The 15,221-nt window shown below is 37.6% G+C and overlaps 1 protein-coding gene across 1 annotated transcript in view; it reads left to right on the forward strand.

Annotated features, from left to right (window-relative positions):
• Window positions 1-15,221, forward strand: part of LOC308281580 (CD2-associated protein-like) — a gene marked incomplete at both ends in the record, with an annotated part of 103,445 nt that overhangs the window by 22,567 nt on the left and 65,657 nt on the right. Inside the window, 5 exons of the mRNA XM_080721806.1 lie at window positions 5,655-5,687; window positions 6,456-6,488; window positions 8,522-8,622; window positions 8,947-9,073; window positions 10,757-10,789. Coding sequence (XP_080577932.1) covers window positions 5,655-5,687; window positions 6,456-6,488; window positions 8,522-8,622; window positions 8,947-9,073; window positions 10,757-10,789 — 327 coding nt within the window. The remainder of the gene's footprint in view (window positions 1-5,654; window positions 5,688-6,455; window positions 6,489-8,521; window positions 8,623-8,946; window positions 9,074-10,756; window positions 10,790-15,221) is intronic.

The raw sequence follows: 15,221 nt of genomic DNA on the forward strand, positions 1-15,221 counted from the left end.
TTTCTCAAAAATTTTTTTTTCTCAAAAAATTTTTTTTTCTCAAATTTTTTTTTTCTCAAAACTTTTTTTTTCTCAAATTTTTTTTTTCTCAAATTTTTTTTTTCTCAAATTTTTTTTTCTCAAATTTTTTTTTCTCAATTTTTTTTTTCTCAATTTTTTTTTGGAGAAAAACTTAAAACTATCGTTAAAGTGCGACCCGTGATAACGGCCAAAAATGCGCCAAAACGCCACTAATTAGTCGAAATGGTTGACTTCCTGTTTGGTTTCTGATTGCCTGCTGGCCTTGTGACGTGGGTAGAGCTGCGAGGGCCCGGTCATTGCTGCTTGCAGCTTTAATTAGGGCCCGAGCCACACACAGTGTGTGAGGACCCTATTGTATTTGCAAAGATTATTATTATTATTATTATTATTTTCCCGAAAGTAAATCGCGTTTTTGAGGCGCAAAACGTACTCAAAAAGTTGCGCAACTTTGCACACACATCACAAGTGGCGAAAATGTACGTATTTAAAAAAAAAAAAAAGGGGGCGTGGCCTAATGGCGCAACAGCGCCCCCTACAAAACTTCGTGCCTCAAGCCCCACCACACGGTTTCACCCACACGTACGAAAATCGGTACACATCTCTATCGTGTCCGGACTCACAAAAAAGTCTCTCGGCGCCACGTCCGAAACCAAACAGGAAGTCAGCCATTTTGACTAATTAGTGGCGTTTTGGTGTATTTTTGGACGTTTTCATGTGTCGCACTTTAACGAACTCCTCCTAGGGGGTTAATCGGATCAACTTCAAGTTCGCTCGGCATACTCAAGACACCTTAACGATGAAAAGTTGTGCGAATCGTGAGTTTTCGTAAAACGGCGTGCCCGTGGCGTAGCGTCAAACTTCCTTCACCAAACAGGAAGTGCCCCCTCTTCTGATTGGTCCATACTTCATTGTTCCTTTTTTTGGCTGTTACTCATCAACCGTTTATCGTACAGAGTTGTGGCTGGTATCATATGACTTGATTAAGAGTCCTTAACCTTAATTGACGCTTCCTCCGCCAAACAGGAAGTGCCCTTCACCAAACAGGAAGTGCCTCTATAACTCATGAACCGTTTGTCGTACAGACTCGCGGCTGGTGTCATAACAATTTTTTTTTCTCAACATTTTTTTTCTCAATTTTTTTTCTCAAAATTTTTTTTTTCTCAAATTTTTTTTTCTCAAATTTTTTTTTCTCAAATTTTTTTTTCTCAAATTTTTTTTTTCTCAATTTTTTTTTTCTTAATTTTTTTTTTCCTCAAAATTTTTTTCTCAAAATTTTTTTTTCTCAAATTTTTTTTTTCTCAAATTTTTTTTTCTCAAATTTTTTTTTCTCAAATTTTTTTTTCTCAAATTTTTTTTTTCTCAAATTTTTTTTTCTTAATTTTTTTTTCCTCAAAAATTTTTTTTCTCAAAAATTTTTTTCTCAAATTTTTTTTCTCAAATTTTTTTTTTCTCCAATTTTTTTTTCTCCATTTTTTTTTTCTCAAAACATTTTTTTCTCAAAACATTTTTTTCTCAACATTTTTTTTTCTCAAATTTTTTTTCTCAAATTTTTTTTTGAGAAAAACGTTAAACTATCGTTAAAGTGCGACCCGTGATAGCGGCCAAAAATGCGCCAAAACGCCACTAATTAGTCGAAATGGCTGACTTCCTGTTTGGTTTCTGATTGGCTGCTGGCCTTGTGACGTGGGAAGAGCTCCGAGGGCCCGTCCATTGCTGCTTGCAGCTTTAATTCTTCTTATTATTCCCCCGAATAAATCGCGTTTTTGAGCCACAAGACGTACTCAAAAAGTTGCGCAACTTTGCACACACATCACAAGTGGCGAAAATTTACGTATTTAAAAAAAAAAAAAAGGGGGCGTGGCCTAATGGCGCAACAGCGCCCCCTACAAAACTTCGTGCCTCAAGCCCCACCATACGGTTTCACCTACACCTACGAAAATCGGTACACATCTGTATCGTGTCCGGACTCACAAAAAAGTCTCTCGGCGCCACGTCCGAAACCAAACAGGAAGTCAGCCATTTTGACTAATTAGTGGCGTTTTGGTGTATTTTTGGCCGTTTTCACGGGTCGCACTTTAACGAACTCCTCCTAGGGGGTTAATCGGATCAACTTCAAGTTCGCTCGGCATACTCAAGACACCTTAACGATGAAAAGTTGTGCGAATCGTGAGTTTTCGTAAAACGGCGTGCCCGTGGCGAAGCGTCAAACTTCCTTCGCCAAACAGGAAGTGCCCCCTCTTCTGATTGGTCCATACTTAATTGTTCCTTTTTGTGGCTGTTACTCATCAACCGTTTATCGTACAGAGTTGTGGCTGGTATCATATGACTTGATTAAGAGTCCTTAACCTTAATTGACGCTTCCTTCGCCAAACAGGAAGTGCCCTTCACCAAACAGGAAGTGCCTCTATAACTCATGAACCGTTTGTCGTACAGACTCGCGGCTGGTGTCATAACATTTTTTTTTTCTCAAACATTTTTTTTTCTCAAAAAATTTTTTTTCTCAAATTTTTTTTTCTCAAATTTTTTTTTTCTCAATTTTTTTTCTCAAATTTTTTTTTCTCAAATTTTTTTTTCTCAAAATTATTTTTTTCTCAACTTTTTTTTTTCTCAATTTTTTTTTTCTCAACAATTTTGCTAATGCTAATGCTAACATGCTAATGTTAACATGCCAATGCTAACATGCTAATGCTAATGCTAACATGCTAATGCTAACATGCTAATGCTAACAAATGCTAATGCTAATATGCTAATGCTAACATGCTAATGCTAACAAATGCTAATGCTAATGCTAATGCTAACAATGCTAATGCTAAAACATGCTAATGCCAACAAATGCTAATGCTAACACATGCTAATGCTAACACATGCTAATGCTAAAAATGCTAATGCTAAAAATGCTAATGCTAATGCTAAAAATGCTAATGCTAAAAATGCTAATGCTAAAATGCTAATGCTAACAAATGCTAATGCTAACACATGCTCATGCTTACACATGCTAATGCTAACAAATGTTAATGCTAATGCTAACAAATGCTAATGTGTGCCCTTTTTTTTCTCAAATTTTTTTTTCTCAATTTTTTTTTCTCAAAATTTTTTTTTCTCAAAATTTTTTTTTCTCAAAAAATTTTTTTTCTCAAATTTTTTTTTTCTCAATTTTTTTTCTCAAAATATTTTCTCAAAATTTTTTTTTTCTCAAATTTTTTTTTTCTCAAATTTTTTTTTCTCAAATTTTTTTTTCTCAAATTTTTTTTTCTCAAATTTTTTTTTTCTCAATTTTTTTTTTCTTAATTTTTTTTTTCCTCAATTTTTTTTTCTCAAATTTTTTTTTTCTCAAATTTTTTTCTCAAATTTTTTTTTCTCAAATTTTTTTTTCTCAAAACATTTTTTTCTCAAAAATTTTTTTTCTCAACATTTTTTTTTCTCAAATTTTTTTTAAAAAAATAAAAGGGGGCGTGGCCTAATGGCGCAACAGCGCCCCCTACAAAACTTCGTGCCTCAAGCCCCACCATACGGTTTCACCTACACGTACGAAAATCGGTACACATCTGTATCGTGTCCGGACTCACAAAAAAGTCTCTCGGCGCCACGTCCGAAACCAAACAGGAAGTCAGCCATTTTGACTAATTAGTGGCGTTTTGGTGTATTTTTGGCCGTTTTCACAGGTCGCACTTTAACGAACTCCTCCTAGGGGGTTAATCGGATCAACTTCAAGTTCGCTCGGCATACTCAAGACACCTTAACGATGAAAAGTTGTGCGAATCGTGAGTTTTCGTAAAACGGCGTGCCCGTGGCGAAGCGTCAAACTTTCTTCGCCAAACAGGAAGTGCCCCCTCTTCTGATTGGTCCATACTTAATTGTTCCTTTTTTTGGCTGTTAATCATCAACCGTTTATCGTACAGAGTTGTGGCTGCTATCCTTTTTTTTCTCAAAACATTTTTTTTTCTCAAATTTTTTTTTCTCAAAATTTTTTTTCTCAAATTTTTTTTTCTCAATTTTTTTTTCTCAAATTTTTTTTTCTCAAAATTTTTTTTCTCAAATTTTTTTTTCTCAATTTTTTTTTCTCAAATTTTTTTTTTCTCAAAATTTTTTTTTCCCAAATTTTTTTTTCTCAAAATTTTTTTTTCTCAATTTTTTTTTTCTCAAATCTTTTTTTTTCTCGAAAATTTTTTTTTCTCAAAATTTTTTTTCTCAAATTTTTTTTTTATCAAAAAATTTTTTTTCTCAAATTTTTTTTTCTCAATTTTTTTTTCTCAAATTTTTTTCTCAATTTTTTTTCTCAATTTTTTTTTCTTTATTTTTTTTTTCTCAAAAATTTTTTTTTTCTCAAAAAATTTTTTTTTTCTCGCACAACACGATTCGCACAACAAATGCTAATGCTAACAAGTGCTAATGCTAACATGCTAATGCTAACACATGCTAATGCTAATGCTAACACATGCTAATGCTAATGCTAACAAATGCTAATGCTAACACATGCTAATGCTAACAAATGCTAATGCTAACACATGCTAATGCTAACAAATGCTAATGCTTATGCTAACACATGCTAATGCTAACAAATGCTAATTCTGATTCTTAAATTCTAATGCTAATAAGCTGCTACCCCTTGTGACGTGGGTAGATCTCCGAGGGCCCGGTCATTGCTGCTTGCAGCTTTAATTCTTATTATTCTCCCGAATAAATCGCGTTTTTGAGGCGCAAACATACTCCAAAAGTTGTGAAACTTTGCATACACATCACAAGTGGCGAAAATTTACGGATTTAAAAAGAATCAAAAGGGGGCGTGGCCTAATGGCTCAATAGCGCCCCCTACATCATTTTCCGCATAGACGGTTACAGAATAAAGTTTCACCTACATGTATGAAAATCAGTACACACCTGTATCATGTCCGGACTTACAAAAAAGTCTCTTGGCGCCATGTCCGAAACAAACAGGAAGTCAGCCATTTTGACGTTTGGCGCATTTTTGGCCGTTTTCACGGGTCGCACTTTAACGAACTCCTCCTAGGGGGTTAATCGAATCAACTTCAAGTTCGCTCGGCATACTCAAGACACCTTAACGATGAAAAGTTGTGCGAATTGTGAGTTTTCGTAAAACGGCGTGCCCGTGGCGAAGCATCAAACTTCCTTTGCGGAAGTGCCCTTCGCCAAACAGGAAGTGCCTCTATAAATCATGAACCGTTTGTCGTACAGACTCGTGGCTGGTGTCATATGACTTGATTAAGAGTCCTTGACCATATTTGGCACTTCCTTCGCCAAACAGGAAGTGCCCTTCGCCAAACAGGAAGTGGCTCTTTATCTCATGAACCGTTTGTCGTACAGACGCATGGGTGGCATCAAATGACTTGATTAAGAGTCCTTAACCTTAATTGGCACTTCCTTCACCGAACAGGAAGTGCCCTTCGCCAAACAGGAAGTGGCTCTTTATCTCATGAACCGTTTGTCGTACAGACTCGTGGCTGGTGTCATATGGCTTGATTAAGAGTCCTTCAGCTTAATTGGTTTAACTAGCCCCTCCCCCTATTCTGATTGGCTGCTGCCCCTTGTGACGTGGGTAGAGCTGCAAGGGCCCGGTCATCGCTGCTTGCAGCTTTAATTTTAATTGAATTTGAATGTTGTTTTATTTCTTACAGCACAATCCAAAGGAACGGCCTCATGTGTCCCAGGTGAGTGCTGTTTACAGTTGACTCTATGTAGACACCCACATATTAACAATGAATGAGTGAACTAGCCCTTTAGATGTGAAATAACCCACATTCAGCTGCTGCATATTTCTTATCCCCAATTCTATCACAACGGTTTTAGTTTTTGTCTGAATATGGAATATCTCCAGACAAGTTGGCATTGTTTATTTAGCTCAAGCTTTTCTGATCCCAAAGACTACCAGGATGATTGCTCTGTGAATCCAACTCTATTATAGTCTGGTGGGACTTCAGAAAACAGGCCTTCTATAAGGAGGTTAGAGGCATTTTGGGGTAAAAGTGGGGTACCAGGCAATTTTTTTAGTTTTTAACCTTCCAATTTGCATAACAAAATGGCTGCCAATTTTGCACTATTTCTTCAATAACTCTATAACAAAGTGTGCTAAAGTGTATATATACAGTATATCTATGTTCTGAGGGTCAGACAATGTATGTTAGGTATTTTAATGTAATTAGTGGTAAGCTTACTCCTAAATATGCAAATTAGAGGCCACCATTACAGACAACAGTTTAGTTTAGTCTCAAAGGGGTCCAGACGCATCCCCCTTATTTTATTTTATTTTATTTTATTTTATACTTACTGTATCTGTATTTTTGGCATCTAAAATACAGATTTAGATGAACCCATGTTAAAATCCTGGTAAAAACATAACCCTAACCCTTTGTTTCTAACTTGTCTAGGTAATATATGTTCATGTTTTAATTTCATTTGAATGTGTTTTTTTTTTACAGCCAAACCCAAAGCAGTGACAGCATCTGGCCCAGGTGAGTGCAGTTTAAAGCAAATTAATGCTTTAATGCAAATTAAATGGTAAATGGTAAATGGTGCATTTATATAGCGCTTTTATCCAAAGCGCTTTACAATGTGCATTACATTCACCCATTCACACACACATTCATACACCGGTGGCGGTGGAAACCATGCAAGGCACCAACCAAATTAGTGACTGAAAAAAAAGTACAAAGGTATTGGCTCAATGGTCATACGACATCAAAATTACATTTTTAAAATCTTATTTTTTTTCATGCGTGTGTGTGTGTCCGTGTGTGAGAGAGGCTGCTAAGCCCCCAGAACCTTTGGGGAGCTCTGAGGCGCCATGGACATGGTGGCCGTTTTGAGGTACTGCAGTTGGGGCCAGAAACATGAACGCGCATCTTGGCTTCTTTGTATTGACTGCATGTTCATACCGGAAGAGCTCGTTCATGAATTGGAGCCTCAGCGCGTCGATGAACACAAACTATGACTCAAAACGCGTCACATAGGCCCCACTACGTCACGTTTTACAAAGTGGAAGAAGGGGTGAAAACGCCTCATGCGCTGGGTGAGCAACTCAATGCAAGTGGATGGGCGGGGATATCTGGTGACCTCTCTATTCTTCTTATAACTCTATGGAGGCTGCACTGGGTTCAGTCAGTGTTGCCATGTCTGCGTATTACAAGTGACTTTAAGCGTCTTCTCAAAGACTGCATTGACCAATCTGGATGCATATTGCCACCTCGTCGGTGCAACATTAGGAAGACGACGCTTGCAGATGTCATTCAGCAGTTGTGTGCGCTTAGGGGATCTTGAGAAAAAAGCTGCAAGGCCATTGAGGTTGGCAAAGAAGATCTGGCTTTCTTTAAGCTTTGAGGCTCCTTGAGTCAGTACTACATTTAATCAATGTGCATAGCAGTGAATGAATAAGGCCATAGGTGCCCTCTCCTTTACTTTAGCCTGCACCCCATTGCCACAACTGTATCCAGACTAACTTCATTTTCCTCCAAGAAATGGAAAATAAGAGCGGAAATGTCATCAGCTCGCTTACCGCTTGTCACATCTTCAAATCTGAGAAATCCCTCCTTGACACCGGTGTCTGTGACATAACGCAGGACGAGTGACGGTTGTGCTTGATTTGACACGTCTGTTGTCTCGTCCACCATAACAGCAACAAAGGGAGCTTTTTTAATCTCCATTATGGTTTCTTCCCCCATCACTTCAGCAATAGCATAAATCAGGTCATTTAATACGTTCCAGTGAACACTTTGTTAGTGGACAGATGATATTTTAACTCTTCGTTGTTGTTTTCAGCAATAAAAGAAAGAAGCTCCACGTATTTTCCTTTGTTTGTGGACTCAGCGCTTTCACGGTGTCCCCCAAATGAAAGTTCCTGCTTACCCAAAAACACAACACTATTAATTAATCAATTTGTTCAATATCTCTCTATTTTTCTTCACCCTTTCATTGTGCAGCTCTGTTGCCCTGTGCGCTTGTTCGTTGAGCTGTAGATCCACTCAGGTGTCCCTTGTAAGTGACCTGCTGTGGTTTTGTGTCTCGTTGCTGCCTTAGTAAGACAACTCAAGTTTGCATACCCAGTGTGGCTCCAAACACCAAATTGATCCGTTGCAAATAATAAGCATTCCCAGCAGAACAGTTTGCAGTGCCTCTCGGAGCCTGTGAGTCACTGATACCGCTCGTAGCTCGCAATTTGAAAGTGGCGGATGAAGCCCTTTCCCTGCTGAGACAGGCTTCCTAGTGCCGCGGTTGGACGGCCTGTCCTTATGATGTCTTTTCTGGAAAAGTTTGTCTTGAGAATGGTGTTGCAATTACAGTATATCTGTGACCAAATCGATAACTTCTTCTCCTCCTTCCGCCTTTTTATGTTGAAAAAAGACTGCACGTGATACGCCTGCTGGCTGGCCCCATTGCTAATTCCATGCTCTATGTGGGTGGTGACTTCATTGACTCCTTTATAGCTTTATAGTGTTATAATATAGTACAGAAAGTAGGAAGTGATCAAATGCTGTCTTTGTCATTGCAGAGCTGAACAAGAGCCAGTGTGTGGCATTGGTTGACTGCCGGCCACAGGTTGAGGATGATCTGAAGTTCAAAAAGGGAGACATCATTGACATCATCTGCAAGGTATTATTATGTGTGTTCTGCTGGTTCTGTAGCGATATATTGGATCACTCCAATATGATATGTGGCCTTGCAAAACCTGGCAGTTTTATCTTCAGCATCCTTTCCCAATGTACCCCCCATCCCACCTATTCACATGTCCAAACCATCTCTGTCTGTCTGTCTGTCTGTCTGTCTGTCTGTCTGTCTGTCTGTCTGTCTGTCTGTCAGCCTGTTCTAACGTGGGCTGATCCTCTAGTAATGTCTGATCCTGTCAATCCTTGTCACTCCTACAGACTAACTGGGAGTACAGGTGGATAAACAATGCTTTATGTCTTGTACCTTCAGGTTGGTGCTGTCTGGTGGAAAGGCATCTTGAATGGCAAGGAGGGTCTTTTCCGGTCCAACTATGTGAAAGAACTGGAGCCATCTGGAAAAGACAAAGAGCTCATTGATGCTGCAGCAGATAAGACAGGTAAGACTGACAAAATGTCTGGGCTTTTCATTAACACATTAAACGCGCCAAACTCTTTGATGTTTACCTGTGCCCATTGACGCGTTTGACGCGTTGTACAGTAAACTATACTGTACTGTAGCTACTGCACTTGGCTACCGCGGTGATGAAACAAACTCCATTTCCCAACATGCAGCGCGAAATTACGTCACCCGGACGTGCTGTCTGTCTCGTTGACTTCCTGTTTCGCGGCTGCACAAAAATGCTGTTTTCTCCGGATTCTCTTCCTTTTTTCTTTTTTTTCTCAAAACGGCAGCCTCTTCTACCGGCCGTAACACAAACACTGTGGCTTAGAATTGATAAAAAACGGTCCTGACTGAAAGAAAAGATTTTCGCGAAATAAACAGGACATACTCGGATTACATTTACTCGGATTACTTTTCTCGCCAGTACTTCGAAGGTAGGTAAAATGGCGGGTTGCCAGGGGCACCAGCAAACACACACGTCGAATAATTCTGGGCACCCGGTGTGTTAAAGACCTGCTACACCATGACATTAACCTTTTCATTAACACATGGGCTGCTCAGGTTTATAACATTTCTAGCTGTTGCTGCTGCCGCCGTTCACTCACGCTTTATTTTGAAGAGCCTCGGAAGCTTTGTGCGTGTGGGTGTCCACTGACGATTGAGGAAGATAATCCCTTTGTTTACAAAAGCTTGCGAAACTATAATCCAAACCGGGGCGACCATTGCGGTAAAGTGTCGCCGTGAAAACAATCAAATCTCTCCTTCCCTGGCGTTCTTTTCACCTCATTCAGAGATAAAGCCCTTCTTATGTTTCAGAGTAGAATGGAAAGTAATGTAGCAGCTCCGCCATCCTCCGCCATTTTCTCCCTTTCTCTCTCACTGCCTGCTGCGGGGTGTAGTAATGGACTCGGGTCATTCAGAGGGCAGGCTGCAGCAAGTACAGTTAACCCTATGTTGCCTCGTCTCTCAACGAGATAACTCCTTTTGGCAGGGTGACACCTAGTGGCCTTAACTCGTTACTGAACGAGTTTGGCTCCCCAAGTGTTAAGGAACTACACCATTCAACCCTTTCAACCCTTCCCCAGCCACGTGGAGCCACTTAATATTAAAACTGGATTAAACCGTACTTCATCTGTAGGTCGAATTAGCCGACCGGAATTTTCCGTACTAGGTAATTAAAACCAAAATAAATGATCATTTTCAAAAAACAACGATCGGCCGCTGTCCTCACTCTCTTCTTCGGCTGGTCTAAAAGGATCATTCTCTCAACCCTTGCACCAGAAGTGCTTCTGGTCACTATCCCTTCTCTATATTCCCAAATTCCTGTTTACTTTCATTGTAGGAGAAGGCATTAGCATAGCATCTCTCGGTTATGTTTTTGACCAGATACAAGTTTGAGTTCGGGGCTTCATACGGGCGGGATTACATTCGTTTATCTCCAGATCTACAAGCTCATAGCGCGGCACTCGGTGCCGTGCTATGAGCTTGTAGATCTGCTATTTTTGAACAGTTAAAGCACATCTTTTATTAATGCATTTAGCTACGACTGTGCTTGTATATGTTTGACACTGTCTTGATTGACTTAACAACTTAACTGTTTGTTTCTAACTAGTCTAGGTAATATTAGCTCACATGTTTGTTTTAATTTCGTTTGAATGTTGTTTTATTTTTTTTACAGCCAAACCCAAAGCAGTGACAGCATCTGTCCCGGGTGAGTGCAGTTTAAAGTCTGTCGACTCTTATGTACTGAAATACTTTTTAAAGAAAAACCTTCAGCTGTTGTATCTGAGCGGTAGCGACAAAGTACTCAAATCCAATACTTGAGTCAAAGTGTGTATATATATATATATAATACTTGAGTCAAAGTGTATATATATATATATATATATATATATATATATACTCCGTCACTCTGTCAAATTTTTACTCCCCGAAAAAGTCAAAAACAGTAAAAAAAAAAATAGCAGATGCACAAGCACACAACACATCACAACATAATGTGTTGTGATAATCTAGAAAAGCTAAAGCCTGTAATTAGGGCCCGAGCACACACAGTGTGTGAGGACCCTATTGTATTTGCAAAGATTATTATTATTCTTCTTCCGCCGAATGAATCGCGTTTTTGAGGCACCAAACGTACCCCAAAAGTTGCGCAACTTTGCACGCACATCACAAGTGGCGAAAAATTACGTATTTTAAAAAAAAACATTAAGGGGGCGTGGCCTAATGGCGCAACAGCGCCCCCTACAAAATTTCAACGCAACAGCCCCACCATACGGTTTCTCCAATAAGTACGAAAATCGGTACACACCTGTATCACGTCTGGACTCACAAAAAAGTCTCTTGGCGCCATGTCCGAAACCAAACAGGAAGTCAGCCATTTTGACTTATTAGTGGCGTTTTGGCACATTTTTGGCCATTTTCACGTGTCGCACTTTAACGAACTCCTCCTAGGGCGTTAATCAGATCAACTTCAACTTCGCTCTGCATACTCAAGACACCTTAACGATGAAAAGTTGTGCGAATCGTGAGTTTACGCAAAACGGCGTGCCCGTGGCGAAGCATCGAACTTCCTTCGCCAAACAGGAAGTGCCCCCTCTTCTGATTGGTCGATACTTTATTGTTCCTTTTTTTGGCTAGAACTCATTAACCGTTTATCGCACAAACTTGTGGCTGGTGTCATTTTACTTGATTCCAAGTCCTTGTTCTTAATTGGTTTAAGTTAGCCCCGCCCCCTCTTCTGATTGGTCGATTATCTATAGTTCTTATTTGCTATCTTTTCAATGGTTTGTAATAAGTGCAATAGTGTAACTGTGTCTAGGTGTAATAACTGTAATAGTGTAATAGCGCAATAAGTGTAATAGTGTAATAAGTGTAATAGTGTAATAAGTGTAATAGTGTAATAGTGTAATAAGTATAAAAGTTTAATAGTGTAATAAGTGTAATAGTGTAATAGTGTAATAAGTGTAATAGTGTAATAGTGTAATAAGTGTAATAGTGTATAGCGCAATAAGTGTAATAGTGTAATACGTGTAATAGTGTAATACGTGTAATAGTGTAATAAGTGTAATAGTGTAATAAGTGTAATAGTGTAATAGCGCAATAAGTGTAATAAGTGTAATAGTGTAATAGTGTAATGGTGTAATAAGTGTAATAGTGTAATAGCGCAATAAGTGTAATAGTGTAATAAGTGCAATAGTGTAATAGTGTAATAGTGTAATAAGTGTAATAGTGTAATAGTGTAATAGCGCCATAAGTGTAATAGCGTAATAGCGCAATAAGTGTAATAGTGTAATAAGTGTAATAGTGTCATAGTGTAATAAGTGTAATAGTGTAATAGCGCAATAAGTGTAATAGCGTAATAAGTGTAATAGTGTAATAGTGTAATAGTGTAATAGTGTAATAGCACAATAAGTGTAATAGTCTAATAAGTGTAATAGCACAATAAGTGTAATAGTGTAATAAGTGTAATAGTGCAATAAGTGTAATAAGTGTAATAGTGCAATAAGTGTAATAGTGTAATAAGTATAATAGTGTAATAGCGCAAAAAGTGTAATAGTGAAATAAGTGTAATAGTGTAATAGGGCAATAAGTGTAAAAGGGCAATAAGTGTAATAGTGTAATAGTGTAATAAGTGTAAAAGTGTAATAGTGTAATAAGTGTAATAGTGTAATAGTGTAATAAGTGTAATAGTGTAATAGTGTAATAAGTGTAATAGTGTATAGCGCAATAAGTGTAATAGTGTAATACGTGTAATAGTGTAATACGTGTAATAGTGTAATAAGTGTAAGAGTGTAATAAGTGTAATGGTGTAATAGCGCAATAAGTGTAATAGCGTAATAAGTGTAATAGTGTAATAGTGTAATGGTGTAATAAGTGTAATAGTGTAATAGCGCAATAAGTGTAATAGTGTAATAAGTGCAATAGTGTAATAGTGTAATAGTGTAATAAGTGTAATAGTGTAATAGTGTAATAGCGCCATAAGTGTAATAGCGTAATAGCGCAATAAGTGTAATAGTGTAATAAGTGTAATAGTGTCATAGTGTAATAAGTGTAATAGTGTAATAGCGCAATAAGTGTAATAGCGTAATAAGTGTAATAGTGTAATAGTGTAATAGTGTAATAGCACAATAAGTGTAATAGTGTAATAAGTGTAATAGCACAATAAGTGTAATAGTGTAATAAGTGTAATAGTGCAATAAGTGTAATAGTGTAATAAGTGTAATAGTGCAATAAGTGTAATAGTGTAATAGTGTAATAAGTGTAATAGTGCAATAAGTGTAATAGTGTAATAGTGTAATAAGTCTAATAGTGCAATAAGTGTAATAGTGTAATAACTGTAATAGTGTAATAGTGTAATACGTGTAATAGTGTAATAAGTGTAATAGTGTAATAGCACAATAACTGTAATAGTGTAATAAGTGTCATAGTGTAATAGCGCAATAAGTGTAATAGTGTTATAAGTGTAATAGTGTAATAGTGTAATAAGTGTAATAGTGTAATAGTGTAATAGTGTAATAGCACAATAAGTGTAATAGTGTAATAGTGTAATAGCACAATAAGTGTAATAGTGTAATAGTTTAATAAGTGTAATAAGTGTAATAGTGTAATAAGTATAATAGTGTAATAGCGCAAAAAGTGTAATAGTGAAATAAGTGTAATAGTGTAATAGGGCAATAAGTGTAAAAGGGCAATAAGTGTAATAGTGAAACCGCTGCCCCTTGTGACGTGGGTAGAGCTGCGAGGGCCCGGTCATTGCTGCTTGCAGCTTTAATTCTTCTTCTTATTATTATTATTCCCCCGAATAAATCGCGTTTTTGAGCCGCAAAACGTACTCCAAAAGTTGCGCAACTTTGCACACACATCACAAGTGGCGAAAATTTTCGTATTTAAAAAAAAATAAAAGGGGGCGTGGCCTAATGGCGCAACAGCGCCCCCTACAAAATTTCAACGCAACAGCCCCACTATACGGTTTCACCTACAAGTACGAAAATCGGTACACATCTGTATCATGTCCGGACTCACAAAAAAGTCTCCTGGCGCCACGTCCGAAACCAAACAGGAAGTCAGCCATTTTGACTAATTAGTGGCGTTTTGGCGCATTTTTGGCCGTTTTCACGGGTCGCAATTTAACGAACTCCTCCTAGGGGGTTAATCGGATCAACTTCAAGTTCGCTCGGCATACTCAAGACACCTTAACGATGAAAAGTTGTGCGAATCGTGAGTTTCCGTAAAACGGCGTGCCCGTGGCGAAGCGTTAAACTTCCTTCGCCAAACAGGAAGTGCCCCCTCTTCTGATTGGTCGATACTTGATTGTTCCTTATTTTGGCTATTACTCATCAACCGTTTGTCGCACAAACTTCTGGGAGGAGTCATTTGACTTGTTTCAGAGTCCTTGTTCTTAATTGGTTTAAGTTAGCTCCGCCTCCTCTTCTGATTCGTCGATTATTGATAGTTCCTAATTACTATCTTTTCAATGGTTTGTAATAAGTGCAATAGCGCAACTGTGTTTAGGTGTAATAACTGCAATAGCGCAATAAGTGTAATACTGTAATAAGTGTAATAGTGTAATAAGTGTAATAGTGTAATAGCGCAATAAGTGTAATAGTGTAATAGTGGAATAAGTGTAATAGTGTAATAGTGGAATAAGTGTAATAGTGTAATAGTGGAATAAGTGTAATAGTGTAATAGTGTAATAAGTGTAATAGTGTAATAGTGTAATAAATGTAATAGTGTAATAGTGTAATAGCGCAATAAGTGTAATAGTGTAATAGTGGAATAGCGTAATAAGTGTAATAGTGTAATAGTGTAATAAGTGTAATAGTGTAATAGCGCAATAAGTTTAATAGTGTAATAAGTGTAATAGTGTAATAGTGTAATAAGTGTAGTAGTGTAATAAGTGTAATAGTGCATTGAGTGTAATAGTGTAATAGCGCAATAAGTGTAATAGTGTAATAGCGCAATAAGTGTAATAGTGTAATAGCGCAATAATTGTAATAGTGTAATAGCGCAATAAGTGTAATAGTGTAATAAGTGTAATAGTGTAATAATTGAAATAGTGTTATAGTGTAATAAGTGTAATAGTGTAATAGCGCAATAAGTGTAATAGTGTAATAGTGTAATAGTGTAATAAGTGTAATAGT

This window comes from Nannobrachium achirus, assembly GCF_963921795.1.
Source record: "Nannobrachium achirus genome assembly, chromosome: 3".
Lineage (NCBI taxonomy): Eukaryota > Metazoa > Chordata > Actinopteri > Myctophiformes > Myctophidae > Nannobrachium > Nannobrachium achirus.